Genomic DNA, 16,978 nt, shown 5'->3' with positions numbered 1-16,978 from the left:
TTTGTATCGCCTTCTCTTATTAATCATCAACACCCACAAATGCACACAATAACTGCATTCATATGTTTTTTGGCAAGCTGTAGGGCTTGAAGAAGTTACTAGAGCATTTTACAAACCATTACATGCATAGCGAGCAGAAAACCTGAAATAGTAATTTATGGTAATTTCATTTGAATAATCTGTTTACTGTACACAAAAATACCGGGTTGATTTAATTTAGCTTTGGGTCAAATAGTCAAATGCTGTGTGAGTTATTATAAATTTTTTTTATTGTTTTAAATGACATTTTAACTCACTTGTTGGGGGTTTTGTATTTGACCCAGTGTTGGGTTAAAACAACCCAGAATTTTTTAAAGATATTTATTTATCTGTGCATTGATTCAGAGGTTCAGTATGTATTTTCTCAATTTTTTTATGCTGATTTTTTTTTTAATCTATTGTTAAAAATGTTTAATTCCATTATAATCCAGTTTAATACAGTATTTTGCTTTATAATTCCTTTCACATAAAGACTTATGATAAATATTTTTAACTGAAATGATAAACTGATATTCCAGGAGGGCTGAAATATTTTTATTGAAATGCCTTTATTCAAATTTTCTGTTTTAAATTAAAGTTTCTGATTATTATCATTAACAATATTGTAATCTGGATTATATAATAAGATTACACTCTAAAATTCTGTGTTGCTGTAGCCCAATGTTGGGTTTGTCCATATTTGATGCAGTGTTTGGGTCAAATCAACCCAGGATTTAAAAAACAAAAAATGTAATCTGAATAAATACTTCGGATGAAAATATTAATAATGATAATAATTAGAAACATTAACTTTCCTAAATAAATTTAAACGACAATTTAAATGACAACCAACATTGGGCTAAAACAACCCATCATTTGTTAGAATGAATAGTTCAATTCTCAAAACGTAAAGGGATAGTTCAATTCTCAATCTTAAAGGGATAAAGATATAGTTTAATTCTCAAAACTAAACGAAAACGAAAGTGACGCTATGTGACACGGATGCCACCCTCACTATTCTGCACTAGGTTGCCTCTATGGACGCGCCTGCCCTGAATACCAGTTTTTGGCATTCTTCAAAGTATCTTATTTTGTGTTTAACTAAAGAAACTTGAGTTCAAAACACTTGAGGGGGATTAAATAGTGAGTAAAGTTTCATTTTTAGCCAAACTATCCCTTTAATGCTGTTTATAACAAATGAACCTATAATGTTTTTCTTTCATTTTGTGTTTACATGTCCTTATAATACAACACAACACACACGTGATTAGCAAATTAGATGAACAGTAATCTAAAGATTATCAGTCGTCAGATAATTGCATGTATAACCTGAGAGAATCTGTTACCAGCTACAACTTTAAATCAAATTACTCAAAATGTACTCAATTTAAAGACTACAAGTAACTAATTAACTACTTAAATACTAGAATTTGGACTTGGCATTTCTCGTGACCTTGAGAGCAGGGTTTAAAACGACATTTTGAAAATGAAACTCACTCAATTTCCCCTCATTTCAAGTTTCGCGTTTTAATTAATCAGGCTCGTGCACGCGACCTTTAAAAGGCACGCGTGCTCGGCGCGTGCTAGTTGTTTTGATCGCGCGCTCGGAGAGCAACATGGCTTTTTCTCTTCTCCAATTCATCCTTTCTGCTCATGGATCTATGGAGACTAGAAACCAGGACTTTCAGCCTTGGAAGGACTACATGGGTTTGGCGGACATGATCAGAGGCATGAAGCGGCAAGAAATGCAATCTGACGCGGATTCAGACGAACAGGCTGCCGCGCTGCTGGAGTCTCCAAGCGGCCCGATTCGGTCGCGCGACTCACCGGAGCAGAACACGAGCCCGGGGGGCGGTAAACCCAAGAGCAGCCCAGCAGAGAGAAAGTTCTGCAGCTTCTGCAAACACAACGGCGAGACTGAGGCCGTGTACACCTCTCACTACTTAAAAAACCGCGATGGAGACGTGATGTGCCCGTATCTCCGACAGTACAAGTGTCCCCTGTGTGGGGCCACCGGGGCCAAAGCGCACACCAAGAGATTCTGCCCGATGGTGGACAAGAACTACTGCTCGGTGTACGCCAAATCAACATGGTGAAGCGGACATTGATGCTCCGGTAGATTTGAAGAAACACTTTTTACCGCAGGTTTTAATGTTTAAGTTTTAACTCTTTAATTGTTTGTTTGGTTGATACGCGGCGGATTGCGAGTTTGCATGCATGTGTGCGTTCACTGTTTGATTTTGCACTTTTTTTGTGTGTGTGTATATGTGTGTGTTTGCTGTGTTTTATTTTGTGTGCACTGGTGTTGTGTTTTCACTTGGTAACAAACTTGTACACAAGCCAGCAGGCTCGCTACAGGCGCAACCGCACTCAAAAACAAACCCTTTCATGCTTATTTGGTAAATACAATGTGTGTTTAGTCCTCCTTTTAAATGTCAGATTTTATGGTGTTGTATTTAAACAAAAAATTCAATGTTAATATTTAGATTTTAGTGATTTTATTATTGAAAACGGCTTGTTTTGTATAAGTAACCTTTAAAAAAAGTTTTCTCCATTGCATTTAAATTCAGTTTGAAAAACATAATCGCCATATTTTCATGTCGCTTGCTAAAATTCATGTACTACTTTCATCATTTTATGTCAGTGTGTGATTTTTGACTTGTGATGGAGTGAAAAATGTGAGGAAAATATAAACATTTTCTCTAGACTTTAAATTGTGTGTGTGAATTTCATGGGTGAATCTGGTGTTTAGTTACAGAATCAAACATGAACAACAACAAGAGGGTCATTTATTAGTGTGTTATCCTGAACAGGAATTTGGACGGATTTACGGCTAGCTGAAACAACTCTCAAGACTGGTTGCTAAGGTAATGACCCTACAGTTTAGGGGGCACACACTCTAATAGACAGCGTAATGATGTTTACTTTACTTGAACCTCACATGGGGGAAAAACTACTTTAATAAAACCATGAACAAATAGCAAAAGTATAACTGATCAGCTATGAACAAGATTGCTAACACTTACTACAGATAAATTACTCAAACTATCCAGTATTTGGTTTATAAAAACATCTAGTTTAAGTTTTATTCTGTAAAGTCGAATCTGTAGCTAGCAGAACATGTTAAGATACTGAAGGTTATTTGCCAGAGTGTGGCGGGCCGTAATAGCTGCGGCGCGGTGGTCTTGGTGGTATTCTGCCTCTGTGCACAAATCCAATTCTCCTCTGTGCATCCATCATTATCTGACTGCAAGATGAAGAGAAACATCAGTTATGATGAAGAGTGACTTAACTTAAAACAAATGTACATGTTTTAATATAAATTACCATTTTAAGTCCTACTTTTAAAGAAGGAAAATGAAAATTTTGTCATTTACTCGTACTATGTTGTTCCAAACTAGAAGATATTTCTGTTGAACACAAAATGTATTTAGAAAAATGTTAGAAACTGGTAATGTTAGAAACTATTGATTTCAATAGTATCGTTTTTTCCTACTATTGATGTCAAAGGTTGTTTTTAACATTCTTCAAAATATATTTTGTGTTATAAATAAACTTCTAAAGCTTGGGAACCACCTGAGTGTGAGTAAATACAGAAATTTTCTTGTTAGATGAACTATCTTTACTTACTTTAGAGCGGAGAGGTCTCTTATTAGACGGGACATCAGCTCTGAGGCGTCTTCCAGACCACCAGAGGCTTCAGAGGTGGGGAAATCCTCCAAACTGAACACAATAAACAATGAAAATAGACAAAAAAAACACCTTGTTCAATTCTAATGAATGATTTGTTCACCTAAAGAATCCTTTAAATTGTCTTCTGATGGATACCAAATAGGATATTGTGAAGAATGTTGCAGACTAGCAGCCATTGACATCTATAGTATATAAAAAATAAATTATGGAAGTTAATGGCTGCTGCTATTCAACAATTATCAAAACTTTATACATATTTTTCTTGTATAACAGAAGAGTAAACAACTTCCACTTGTTTAGAACAAATGGAGGGTGAGTAAATGATAGGAGAATTTGTATTTTTGGGTGAACTGTCACTTTAATGGTTATAAAGTCATCATAAAACAAGTTCAGATTGTCATTTTTTTCGCTATCGTGATGTACATCCACTTGAAAAAGTCCTGAAATGAAACAAAATGTAGGAAGGTGCATGATTTTGTTCTATAGGCGCTGATTAGATTGTTGAAAGAAAGGTGTTGCTAACAAAATGTCAAGGCAAACTTGATTTATAGAGCACAATTTTATACAACCGCAGTTGATTCAAAGTGCTTTACAATGAGATAAAATATTTAAGAGCATAAAAAAATAAAACTTGTATTAAAAATGTAAGAAAAGGAAATATGTGTTATACTAAAACACAGTATAGAAATTACATGTATGAGTCACTCAAAGGCAAGAGAGTAAAAATACATCTTCAAGTTGGATTTAAAAGTATCCAAGGATGGAGAAATCCTAATGTTCAACGGGAGACTGTTCCATAGCCTTGGGGCCGCAACACAGAAAGCTTGATCACCTTTTGATTTGCAGCGAGACCGAGGGATTGATAAAAGAAACTGATCATGGGACCTTAATGGTCTACAAGCTGTATGAAGGATGATTGATGAATGGATGCATTCAGGGCAGAAATAAGACATCAACTGATAGCTCCATCCTAAATAGGTGATAACCACCTAAATTACTGATAACAGGATTAATAACACCTCCCTAAATTTCTGACAGCTCTGCCAATAATTACAAATAGCTCTGCCATAAATAACTGATAGCTCCGCCCTAAATGACTAATAATCCCTCCCTAAATGACTTACAGCTCTGCCAATAATTACTAATAGCTCTGCCCTAAATTACTGATAGCTCCGCCCTCAAGGACTAATAACCACTCCCTAAATGACGGACAGTTCTGCCCCTAATAACTAATAGCCCTGCCTTAAATAACTGATAACCACCTAAACTACTGATAGCTCCACCCTAAAAAACTAATAACCCCTCCCAAGATGACTGACAGCTCTGCCCTAAATTACAGATATCTCTGCCTTCAAGGACTGATAGCTCAACTCTAAAGCTGCAGTCACACTGGATTTTCTCCTCATGGACTTACATCGTACGATCGTGAATACGTTAGACCGGAAACGCAAGTTCGTGCGTCAAGTTTCGCAGTTCGCTGCATTGCAAAGTTCAAGCTTGGTGAACCTGCAAAATTGCATTACTTGACGGTGTGAGACCAATCGATGATCAAAACATGACCTCTCTGCACAGAAATTTCAAATATGGCCCGATCGTTTGCTTTTTTAAATGTCTGATCATTTTGTTTAATCCCGCCTCTTTTCACAGCGCCGTACAACAGAATTTAGCATGCTCAAATACCAGCTTAAAAGACTGATAGCCCTGCCCTAAAGATATTATATATGACCAGGAAGTAAAGAAAATCGTTTTGAGAGGGGAAAGTTATAATATTTGATAAAAGTTTTTAAGGGCAAATAATTTTTTACAAAATAATAATGATACATATAATATAATAAATTATACATATAAAACTAAGAAGAGTAAATATTGATTTCATGGCGACTTTGAATTGTAAAACGTTGCATGAATCCTATTCCTAAACTGACCACTTTTCCATTAAACCATTCATACACCGCAAAAATGCTTTTCTTAATGCCTTTTTCACTTAATTATGAAGTATGATTTCTGAAAACAAGGCAATGTGTTTTGCTTGTCTAGAAAATGTTTCTTGATTTCAGGATTTTTAGATATTTGGTCTAGAAGCAAGACAAAAACTCTAAGCAAGAAAAGCATTGCTCTGTGCCAACGAGAAACGTCTCACCTCAGGGGGATGTTGTTGAGCTGGGAGTCAGTCAGGGATTGTATGGATAAAGGGCTGGAGGGAGCTTCTTCATCAGCAGGTCTATAAGCATCACTCTCTGAAACTGACTGAAGATTCATCTTGGTTTTAGTCACCAGTGTTGACTCAAATAATCATCCAACCTAGACCTGCTTTTATTATTTATGCTGCTTTTTGTATTGTTAAATTATAAGTTAATGTTTGTGGAATTTATAATAAAAGGGCGAAGCAGTGGCGCAGTAGGTAGTGCTGTCGCCTCACAGCAAGAACGTCGCTGGGTCGCTGGATCGAGCCTCAGCTCAGTTGGCGTTTCTGTGTGGAGTTTGCATGTTCTCCCTGCGCTCATGTGGGTTTCCTCCGGGTGCTCCGGTTTCCCCCACAGTCCAAAGACATGCGGTACAGGTAAATGGGGTTGGCTAAATATTCCGTAGTATATGAATGTGTGTGTGTATGCGTTAATGGATGTTTCCCAGAGATTGGTTGCGGCTGGAAGGGCATCCGCTGTGTAAAAACTTGCTGGATAAGTTGGCGGTTCATTCCGCTGTGGCGACCCAGATTAATAAAGGGACTAAGCCGACAAGAAAATGAATGAATTAATTAATTTAAAAAAAAATACATTTAAAGCCTGTTTGAACTGGAATTTTGAGTTAGCAAAGGTTTTTTTTGTAAGCTCCACCTCTTATATTTGACTAAGAGCAAGTTAATGGTTGGAGGGGCTTGGCTAAGCATATTTCGGCCATGGATGTGTCCCAGTGATGGGTTGCAGCTGAAAGGGCATCCGCTGCGTAAAAATGATGAATAAATTGGTGTTTTATTCAACTGTGGCGGTCCCAGATTAATAAAGGGACAAAACCATCGAATACAACATAATAATGTCAAAAGCAAGCTTGATCTGTCATATTTGCGAACACACTACATTAAAGAAGTGGTGTCACGTTAAATGTGTGGGCGGATTATCACGAGCCCGTCTGTTATGCCACTGTATAAAAGTCTACATGTCAAGTTTACACCATTTCTTAGGACCTTAAACTGTGAAAGTTCATTGTTTACTCTGCCTTAAGTCCCTAAATCCAGTATGAATCAACAAAGGATGAAATATCAATGAACTACAAGTCAGATTCTTTAAAATACCTTGCTTGTTTTCAGCAGAAAGAAGAATTTCATGAAGTTTTTCAAAATTTTTAAAAACTTGGGAGAGAAGAAATGATCACATTTTCATGTTTTGCATGTGGTAACTGAATATTAATTGTTCTCTAAACTGTTTCTTTAGGTGACAGGTGTCAAAACTCAGTTCCTGGAGGCCCGACGCTCTGCACAGTCAAACACACCTGATCCAACTAATTTAGTTTGAGATCTACAGGTAAGTGTGTTGGAGCAGGGTTGGCACTAAACAGTGCAGGACAGCGGCCCTCCAGAAACATTACCAGAGTTTGACACCCCTGCTTTAGGTGTTCTGTAAAAACTCACTTGCACATCTTTATCTTCACCACCAGGTGGAGCTGGAGGCAAAGATAAACTCCACGTGCTTCTTTCCTCACAGTTTGCTTTGCTCTCAGCAGATACTGTAGCAGAAACCAGAGCATCGTCCAAAGACTCGCACATCTCTCCTATATCACTCATTAACGTCTTATGATCTATGAAATCATTGAACTCCTCACACTGCTCACTAACACAGGCATACTTGTCACATCCATGGGGACTGGAAGGTTCACCGCTTACATGTTGTTCAAAATAATTAGCAACCTCAGAAGTAGATCCTGAAGCTTCAGCCTCTTTTAAAACTGCTTCTTCATCCAAAACGTTGGTAGACTCCTCCTCAAGATCTACATTTGCCATGCTACCAATCTGAGCTGTGATTTCCTTGCACATTTCAGCGCACAACAGTGGATCTACTCTAATATTTCCTTCATGAACACCATGATCCATGCATTCAACTTTGTTTCGCTCAAGAGCATCAGAATCAGCATGATGCATGGTTGTTGGGTCAACTTTATGTGTAATTTCTTCCACCCTAGACATGCTTTCAACCAATATCTGAAGTTCATTTCCATGCTGAACATCTGGTTGTACATCTTCAACAGAGCAAGCGTTTAGGGAGGAGATCTCTGCAATTTCCATCTCTGTATTGCTCTCATTTTTGAAAGAATTGTTGGAGTTAACTTTACTTAAACCATCCTCACTGATAACTTCTCTTGTCTCGTCTTCCTGTCCTCTGCTAGTCATCGGTTCCTTAACCATCCTCTTTCTTTCTCCAAGCCTGCACATTCCCATTCTCTTTCTTTTTTTCCTCTTTACTAAAGGATCTGCAGAACCTTCATCTTTGGTCTGAGCTATGATATCTGAAGATCCCAATTGCTCCGCCATTTTGGATGCAATAACATCCTCATGTGGCAATTTAATCCCAGTTTCGTCTGATGATAAGTCAAGTAATTCAGAGTGAAAGTCTGGAATCTTCTGAGACTCGTGGTTTGAATTGTTTGTGTTTTCACTCTCGTCATCATCCAGCTCTGTGTTACACTGATCTACATTGGCTGTTTGCACATTTATAGGTTTGGAGAGGATGTATTTGGCACTGTTTTCAGGATCTGGTGTTTGCATTGTGATCACTGCAGTTTGTTCATTCTCATGAGAGACCTCAGGTGGATTTGTGTTATTTCCATCATCATCATTATCATCGCGGCTTGTTTTTATTTCCAGGGAACAGCCGGGATCATTGGGGAATTCTGTTGTCTGAATTACTTGTAATGCACTATGTTCAACTTGAGGCTCATCCAGCTTGTATGAGCATGATGCATTGTGGGAGTTGTTTTCTGATTTTGACGTCTAAATGTGGACATTAAGAAGAAGAATGAGTGAATTAAAAAAGGAAACACACATTTAAATGTCAATCAAAATGTCCACTGTTGATTATATTAGACTTTTGTTTTCAAAAGCGATTTTAAAACTTTTAGTATAGAAAGTCATCGGCTATGCAGAGGCTATAATTAATCAGAAATTGAATGTACATAGTTTTACGTTAGGAATTGCAGTCTTGAATTTACAAACAGTTGGTAAGTACCAGAGAACAGATGTAACACATTGATAAAATGTAGTTGTTTAGTCACGTAAACGTAATATTCAACCCGTTTAGTTTTGCCTTTATTCATATTTGTTTTCAGTCATGATATAAAGCAAGAGTCTTCAACACATGATTTCTTACAACACTTTTTAAAACACAATAGTTTAATTAACTTCTAAAAACTACTTTTTTATCTTCCCCATGGTGACACTATGGTGCATAATATTTTACTAGTTATTTATTTTTTTACTAATTGTATTGAGATTAAAGTGTTAATTAGGAAGGTTAGAATAATTAGTCAAATTGTTGTATAACTGATTTGTTGTGTAGAAAATAAAAAAAAATATTCAATTCAATTCACCTTTATTTGTATAGCGCTTTTACAATGTAGATCGTCAAAGCTGCTTCACATACTGTAGAACAGGGGTGTCAAACTCAATTCCTGGAGGGTCGAAGCCCTGCACAGTTTAGTTCCAACCCACTTACCTGTAGGTTTCAAACAGGCCTGAAGGACTCAATTAGTTTGATCAGGTGTGTTTAATTAGGGTTGGAACTAAACTGTGCAGAGCTGCGGCCCTTTTGGAACAGAGTTTGACACCTGTGCTGTAGAAGATTATAGTAAATTGAAACAGTGTAGTTCAGTTTTCAGTGTTTAAGTTCAGTTTAGCACAGTAAATATCTCTTATGGCTAATAATTACTAGGCTACTGACCTTAAAATTGTTTTTTAAAACATTAAAAACTTATTTTTTTCCAAACAAACTAAGTAATAAGACTTGTTATGACAGAAGAATTATTTTTGTTTTACAGGAAATACTGTGAAAATTTCCTTGTATGTTAAAGATCACTTGGGAAACATTATTTCAAATTAACGAGACGGCAAAAAAATGACTTGAAATGTATCTGTTAAAGTTTACAGGTGCAAAAATGTGCCTTGATGTACTTGAATGTCAAAAATGTGTTATCCTACAATATAAAGTTACTTGTCAAATAAATTAACATGGAAGATTATTTTGAGTACAAGTTATTTAATTAGCTTGTTTATAAAGACTGCAGAGTGATGCATGAAAAAAAAAAACTTAGAACAATTGTTTAGGTAGTTTGTGATGTATGTTGATGTGTGCTCCCTAAAAGTACAAGTGGTCCCTGCCCAGCCCACCCAGTTACTCTAGTCTAGAACCGCCCGATATTGATGTCAGTGCATGTGATCACCTGATTTTCTTCAACAGACTGCAGATTTGTTTCCTCAGCACTTTTCTGTTGCTTTGCTCTGGTTTGTGTCCTCTTGGGTGCTTTGAGCACTGTTTAAACCCAATTATGTACATCATTGTGTGTCTTTACTTGAACATTAAATAGTTATTATCATATCTCCAATTAAGATGAATTAAAGTTGGGTGAATGAAAGATAATAACAGTATGTTCTTGTGAATGTAAGTTACCTGTAGTCTTTGATTTTCTTTTGGGCATTTTCTCGTTTCAGTCCAGATTCAGCTAACGTTAGGTGAGTAAAAAAAAAGTATTAGCAAAACTGATTTCATGTTTGATTTATGTATTACTTTCGATCTCCTTTAAGTCAGTTTAGTTAAATATTTTCTTATAATCCATTATCAACGTGAATAAAGCAAATAAACAGTTTTAAACGCAAATTAATGAGGAATAATCAAGCTGACATGATTAAACTACCTAACCACATTTGAGCGCGAAAGCTACCACATTAAAGAAATATAGTTTTCACCACATTTTCTCAGACATAACGAGAAATTACACGACAAACCGTAAAAAAATACTTAAGAATCCAGTACATTGACAGACTGTCGGTTGAACTACAAGTACCGGAGCCGTTGGGCGTTCCTGTGTGCCGTAAAGCGCGAGGCTCCCGTTGCTATGAGAAACCTGGCGAAAAGCAGGAAGTGCTGAATCTTCATTGACAGCAGTGCAGATCTCTGTTTACCTCTGTTTTTATGACTCTCGTATGCAAAAACTTAATAACAGGCAGCTTATTCTTCCTCACGGAACCGTTATCTGCACCGTAACCCGCCCCCTGGGGAACATATGATTCAGGTATCTCGTTCAAATTACTAGTAAGGACAGTCTGATGTAAAAACTAGCCTCCTTGCTAGCTGCCACTTTGACTTAAATGAGTTGTTCACGTCATCATTTATATTGTAAGTGAGTTTGATTTTATTATAGGGTTAGTTAAGCGTTGCTTCAAACTATTTTGCTGCAAAATCAGCTAAATGCGCGCTGTAGATTGTCTTGTTCAAACATGTAAACATTAGCATGTTCAATACTGCTGAAACATTCGGTTGTAGGCAGTTATACTAAGCTTAATAATGTCTGAGAGGGTTATATCACACTTAATGATATATATTTGCTGTTTATTCTGTCTAAGCATGAATTATGCAAACGTCACGCAATGATTTAGGAATGCGTCATGACGCCTGTCTGTTCTGGTTTGGCTGGTTGTTGTGTTGCTGAATGGCTGTTCTTGATGTAATTGCTGTTTTGTTGTATTATAACTCAATATATTTTGTTGTCTCTCCAGGTTTGAGAAGCTGCGGAGAAGATGAGTCGAAGCAGGAACCCTCCGCAGAAGGGCCAAGGGGCCGCCAGGGCCAAACAGGTGATGAACAAGATGAGTTAGCACTGTGTCTCAAGTAAATAACTGCTGCGGAACTAGGAGTGTAATGTGGCTGATAATTGCTGAGTCTTTTATTACAGTAATTTTCTAATCACTAAATTCCTCATTATTTTTTTCCTCAAGTTTATTACAACATCAGCATTTAATTGTCTAAAAATATATAAGTGGAACCTTTTTGTTACTTTATTTTTAAAAAGCTCACAACAATTTTTATTTTTTGATGAAAAATACACAAATCTAGAGAAAGTGCTGTCTGTCTATCTATCTATCTACCCACCCATCCATTCATCCATCTATCCATCCATCCATCCATCCATCCATCCATCCATCCATCTATCTTCCCGTCTGTCCGTCCGTCCGTCCGTCCGTCCGTCCGTCCGTCTGTCTATCTATCTATCTATCTATCTATCTATCTATCTATCTATCTATCTATCTATCTATCTATCTATCTATCTATCTATCTATCTATCTATCTATCTATAATAATAATAATAATAATAATAATAATTCCTTACATTTATATAGCGCTTTTCTGGGCACTCAAAGCGCTTTACATAGTGGGGGGGATCTCCTCATCCACCACCAGTGTGCAGCATCCACCTGGATGACGCGACGGCAGCCATTTTGCGCCAGACCGCACACCACACACCAGCTGATTGGTGGAGAGGAGACAGTGATGCAGCCAATTGAATATCTATCTATCTATCTATCATCCATCCATCTCTATCATCTGTCTATCCATCCATCAGTCTGTCTGTCCGTCCATCCATCCATCCATCTATCTTTCTGCCTGTCTGTCTGTCTATCTATTTATATATGACCCAGATATTTGTGTTGTCACCAGGCCAGTTGTAATTTGTAACATGTTTTTCTCTTGTAAAACTAAATAAGTACAGCATTGTACATTTCCTCTATTAGATAGAAATAGAATCTAAAATGTCCTGTTAAAATAATACAAAATCCTCAGACAGAATAATTATCTGTTTTTTCAAGTGCTTATGATAAAATTTAGATTTTAATATTTAGTTTAACCTGGAGTACTATAGTGCCGAAACTAAAAAATAAATAAATAAAAATACACGCACGTGTATGAATACGTGTGTATGTATATGTAAGTGTAATTTAGCAGAATTTCACAACACATGCAATAAGAAAAAAGATTATTATCATTAAATATATAAACATTTTGTTACTAGGGAAAAAAATCAACTTGTTTACAAAATATAATTAAAATGCTTTTATTTTACTTATCAGGGCAGCATTTTTCATTGTTTTTTTTTTTACTAAAATACTGTAAATAATTAAAACTAAAATTATAGCAATTTTAAATAATTAAGTAAAACATGTACTTAAAATGTTTCCTAGTGATGGGTTGCCGCTGGAAAGGCATCCGCTGTGTAAAACATATGCTGGATGAGTTGGCGGTTCATTCCGCAGTGGTGACCCCTAATGAATAAAGGGACTAAGCTGAAGAAAAAAATTATGAATGAAATTAAAATGGGTGGCTCAGGGGTTAGTACCTTCTCCTCACAACAAGAAGGTTGCTGTTTCGAATCTCGGCTGTGTCAGTTGGCATTTCTGTGCGGAGTTTGCATGTTCTCCTTGTGTTTCCTGCGAATGCTCCGGTTTCCCCCACAGTCCAAACACATGTGGTATAGGTGAATTGGATAAACTAAATTGTGTGTGTGTGTGTGTGTGTGTGTGTGTGTGTGTGTGTGTGTGTGTGTGTGTGTGTGTGTGTGTGTGTGTGTGTGTGTGTGTGTGAATGAATGAGTGTATGGGTGTTTCCAATACTGAGTTGCAGCTGGAAGTGCATGCACTGTGTAAAACCTATGCTGGAATAGTTGGAGGTTCATTCCACTGTGGTGACCTTTGAATAAATGAATGTAATAAAAAACAAAAATAACTTAGCAAAAGAAATTCTGAGAATATATCCTCAGGTTTACCAAAATAACGCTGTCTCTCCATCTCTACATGTAATCAGATGGGTTTGCTGCTGGATTTGGCTCCTGACAGCGGATTGGACGATTCTGGAGGAAATGAGGCGGAGCTGGAGGCAGAGCTTATGGCATTGATGGGTGGAGGAGGTGGAGGTAGAGGCGGAGCCGGGGGCAAGAAACCTGGAGGAAAAGGTGAGGAACTAAATAGGATGTAAATATGACATCACTTAACAACCATCAAAACCAGATAAACCACTGCTTTTTTCCTATTTAATTGCTTATTTTTAGCCCCAGTGGCGATGGAGGACATTGAGCGAATGGCAGCTCTCTGTATGAAAGATCTGGACGAGGACGGAGACGAGGATGGAGATTTGGAGAACGATGCTGATCTCCTGGTGAGACAAAAACACTTCATGTCTTCTGTTACATTAGATATAACAAACAAATTCTGCATGCATTTGCTGCTATTTCTGTGCAGAATTTTGTTTAAAAACAAATAATAATAAATTAGCAGATTTATGCAGAATGATTTTGGCAGTATAGTGACTAATAACTTAAAACATTAATTAAAAAATAATAACTTATTTTTACAATGTAAATGAGATTATTAACAGATTTACAATGTAAATCTAATTAGATCCACTAAGCAAATCTACTAAAAGACAAAAAAATTACTTTACAAACTGTATTCTACATACATCACAGAACATTTGCATATTAGTCAATAATATACCTCAAATTAATATAATAACTGAACTAATTAAATGCATTAAAATCAAAACAGTTGCTCTTATGATTACAGAAATAATCGAAAAATTACTTAAATTGCACAGCAGGGGCTAATAATTGACTTTAATTGACATTCTCCCTTAGTCTGTGTCATCAGAGTGAGAAAAGCCCCGCCCACTAGTGATCATCTCTCCCTCATTATAGTTTTTGAATTCACCACTATGCTGACACACAGGCATTTGTAGCTCCGCCCTCTTTTGAAAAGAGCACAATCTCAATTCAATTTAAAGCGACAGTCATTGAAACACCATAATTAGGATCAAAGCCTAAAAGGATCAGTTTCAAAGAGTTATAAATATTATTTGTGTGCTATTTTGAACTGAAGCTTCACACACACACACACACACACTCTAGTGACATCAGAGACTTGATTTACATCATGTAAAAAGGAGCATGATAGGTCCCCTTTAAATATATTTGCTGTGTTTAAGGCGGAGTTAAATGAAGTGTTGGAAGATGATGAGGAGGAAGTGGTCAGAAAACCTCCTCCGTCCCCAGTGCCTCCTCAACGCTCAAACGTAGCGCCACAGCCTGTATCCCAGAATGCATCAGGCAGTCTGGAGTCTCGCCTGCAGGAGCGATTGGATATGTACCAGACGGCCATAAACAACGCCAAAGCTGCCGGAGAAAGCAGTAAGGTGCGGCGATACGACCGAGGACTGAAGGTGAGAATGTTTGGATGACTAATGCTAATATAAAAACTATATAGAGTTGAAGTCAGAATTATTTGATTTTTTTTCTTTTTTAAATATTTCCCAAGTGATGTTTAACAGAGCAGGGAAATTTTCACAGTATGTCTGATAATATTTTTTCTTCTGGAGAAAGTCTTATTTGTTTCATTTCGGCTAGAATAAAAGCAGTTTTTAATTTTTTAAACACCATTTTAAGGACAAAATTATTTGCCCCTTTTAGCTAAAAAATTTTTTCTCGATTGTCTACAGAACAAACCATCATTATACAATAACTTGCCTAATTACCTTAATCTGCCTAGTTAAAAAAATTAACAGGGGGGCTAATAATTCTGACTTCAACTGTTTATATATGATGTGAAATATTGAAATAAAAATTATATTTAAAACATATTTAACAAACAAATAGGATTCACTTTATTTGTTAATTTCTTTTTTTCTTTTTGCTTCAAAGATTAACTCTGAAAAACACTTTTAGGCCAGTAATGAAAATAATGCCAAGTATAGTCTGACATATCACCACTAGATGGTGTTTATTGTATTAATGCTCCCCTAAAGATGAGCAGACGGGCGTAGAAAAGGGTCAAACAAACTTTTATGTTATAGATGTGAGAATAGGTTTGTTTATTTTTGTTTACCTTTTTATTTTTGACAAAATGGACAATAAATGAATTGGAAATCCAACTTTATTTGCAAAAGTATAGATATTTAATTTTTTTTATCGACCCGTTCAAGGAACAAACGCGTCAGAACCAAGAATCTAAATATGCACACCTACAGTTATCATTATATATTATTACAGACATTCTCACTTAACATTATCCATCACGTTTTGGGGATTTCAGAGTTGTTTGTTTACATGTTTTGACTGTTTTTTTTTTCAGACTCTTCAGTCTATGCTGGCCTCAGTTAAAAAGGGCAAGCCAATCAATGAAGAGGAGATTCCTCCTCCTGTGGCTACCGGTGGAAAATCCACCCCTGCTACTCCAGCCGAGCCAATCAGAGAGCAGGAAGCACCTGCTCTACCGCAGACAGCCAATGAGAAGCCATTGCAGGACAGCAGACCCGCAGCTCCACCTAAACCTCAGCTTCTCCAGCCTCCAGCACAGAGAGTCACGGCTCTGACTCCAGAAACGCCAGCCATATCACCACTCACACCCGCACAGCCCAACGCACAGCACTCTGGTACATGCACATGCACTCACTGACACACAAATACACACACACAATATACATTTTCTAAAAGCCTCTGCTGTCCCCTTAATGCTGTTCATTTGGGTTTTAGAGCTAAAGGCCAGTGTGTTGAGCAGACAGAGAGAGTACAAGCTGGCAGCCATAAAGGCCAAACAGAGCGGAAACACTGAACAAGCCAAACAACTCTACCACGTGTCCAAGGTAAACATTAATAAGTTTAATTTACTCTTACTTTACATTTGTGTGTTTACATTTCATTCAGGGGACACATTAAAAGGACTGGAGTAATGATGCTAAAAATTAAGTTGTACATCACAGGAACAAATGATTTATAATACATTTTATTAAATGTAGTGCATGTTTTGAATGTAAATATTATGTCACATGGCTACTGTATTTGCTTTGTCTGGATGATATAAATGCTGCCACAAGTAAACAGAACTGAGCAGTGTTTTGTTGCCTTTCTCCTAGACGTTAGACTCAGTGGTGGAGGCTGTGGACCGAGGGGAGATGGTGGACCTGCGCTCGCTGCCGCCTCCTCCTGGTGCTGCTTTACATCACACACATCACTCACTTCAGCCTCACTGCAGTTTATTCACATCCTAATGAAGGATTGTCTGTTTCAGGAGATGTTGAAGTGCCGCAATCAAACCCCCCACAGCAGATTTCCAAACCAGCCGCCGCTCCTGCTCCTCCTGCTGCTCCAGCAAACACAGGTCTGAACAAATCAATCATTTATATATGATGCAAATGTTAAAGGGAATGTTTTAAAAAGGAATGACTATTTTGGTTTCATTGTG

The 16,978-nt window shown here is 37.1% G+C and overlaps 3 protein-coding genes across 7 annotated transcripts in view; 2 read left to right on the top strand and 1 right to left on the bottom strand.

The window, feature by feature from the left end:
* The first annotated feature begins 1,605 nt into the window (after positions 1-1,605).
* nanos3 (nanos homolog 3) lies at positions 1,606-2,728 on the top strand. Its single transcript, NM_131878.1, is given in 1 exon segment — positions 1,606-2,728. A coding segment is annotated over 1 exon segment (480 nt). The 5' UTR covers positions 1,606-1,634; the 3' UTR covers positions 2,115-2,728.
* A 3,725-nt stretch (positions 2,729-6,453) lies between these two features.
* Positions 6,454-10,459, bottom strand: LOC141375103 (uncharacterized). The gene is made up of 4 exons (XM_073907042.1): positions 10,365-10,459; positions 10,138-10,226; positions 7,307-8,692; positions 6,454-7,163 (listed from the first exon to the last, which is right to left on the bottom strand). The coding sequence occupies exons 1-4, from the start codon at positions 10,390-10,392 to the stop codon at positions 7,077-7,079; spliced, it is 1,590 nt and encodes a 529-aa protein (XP_073763143.1). The 5' UTR covers positions 10,393-10,459; the 3' UTR covers positions 6,454-7,076.
* Positions 10,460-10,813: 354 nt separating this feature from the next.
* cc2d1a (coiled-coil and C2 domain containing 1A) overlaps positions 10,814-16,978 on the top strand; it is a 29,985-nt gene continuing 23,820 nt past the window's right edge. For all 5 annotated transcript variants that reach the window (XR_012382409.1, XR_012382408.1, XR_012382411.1 and 2 more), the window contains exons 1-9: positions 10,814-10,986; positions 11,471-11,548; positions 13,551-13,698; positions 13,795-13,901; positions 14,727-14,960; positions 15,869-16,169; positions 16,270-16,379; positions 16,650-16,722; positions 16,805-16,894. Coding sequence is in view for 2 of the 5 variants with exons in the window: in XM_017356645.4 (XP_017212134.1) it covers positions 11,492-11,548; positions 13,551-13,698; positions 13,795-13,901; positions 14,727-14,960; positions 15,869-16,169; positions 16,270-16,379; positions 16,650-16,722; positions 16,805-16,894 (1,120 nt within the window). In the remaining 3 variants the exon portion in view is untranslated. The remainder of the gene's footprint in view (positions 10,987-11,470; positions 11,549-13,550; positions 13,699-13,794; positions 13,902-14,726; positions 14,961-15,868; positions 16,170-16,269; positions 16,380-16,649; positions 16,723-16,804; positions 16,895-16,978) is intronic.

This window comes from Danio rerio, chromosome 1 (genome assembly GCF_049306965.1).
Source record: "Danio rerio strain Tuebingen ecotype United States chromosome 1, GRCz12tu, whole genome shotgun sequence".
Classification (NCBI taxonomy): domain Eukaryota; kingdom Metazoa; phylum Chordata; class Actinopteri; order Cypriniformes; family Danionidae; genus Danio; species Danio rerio.
This window is presented reverse-complemented; position numbering and strand designations above follow the sequence as displayed.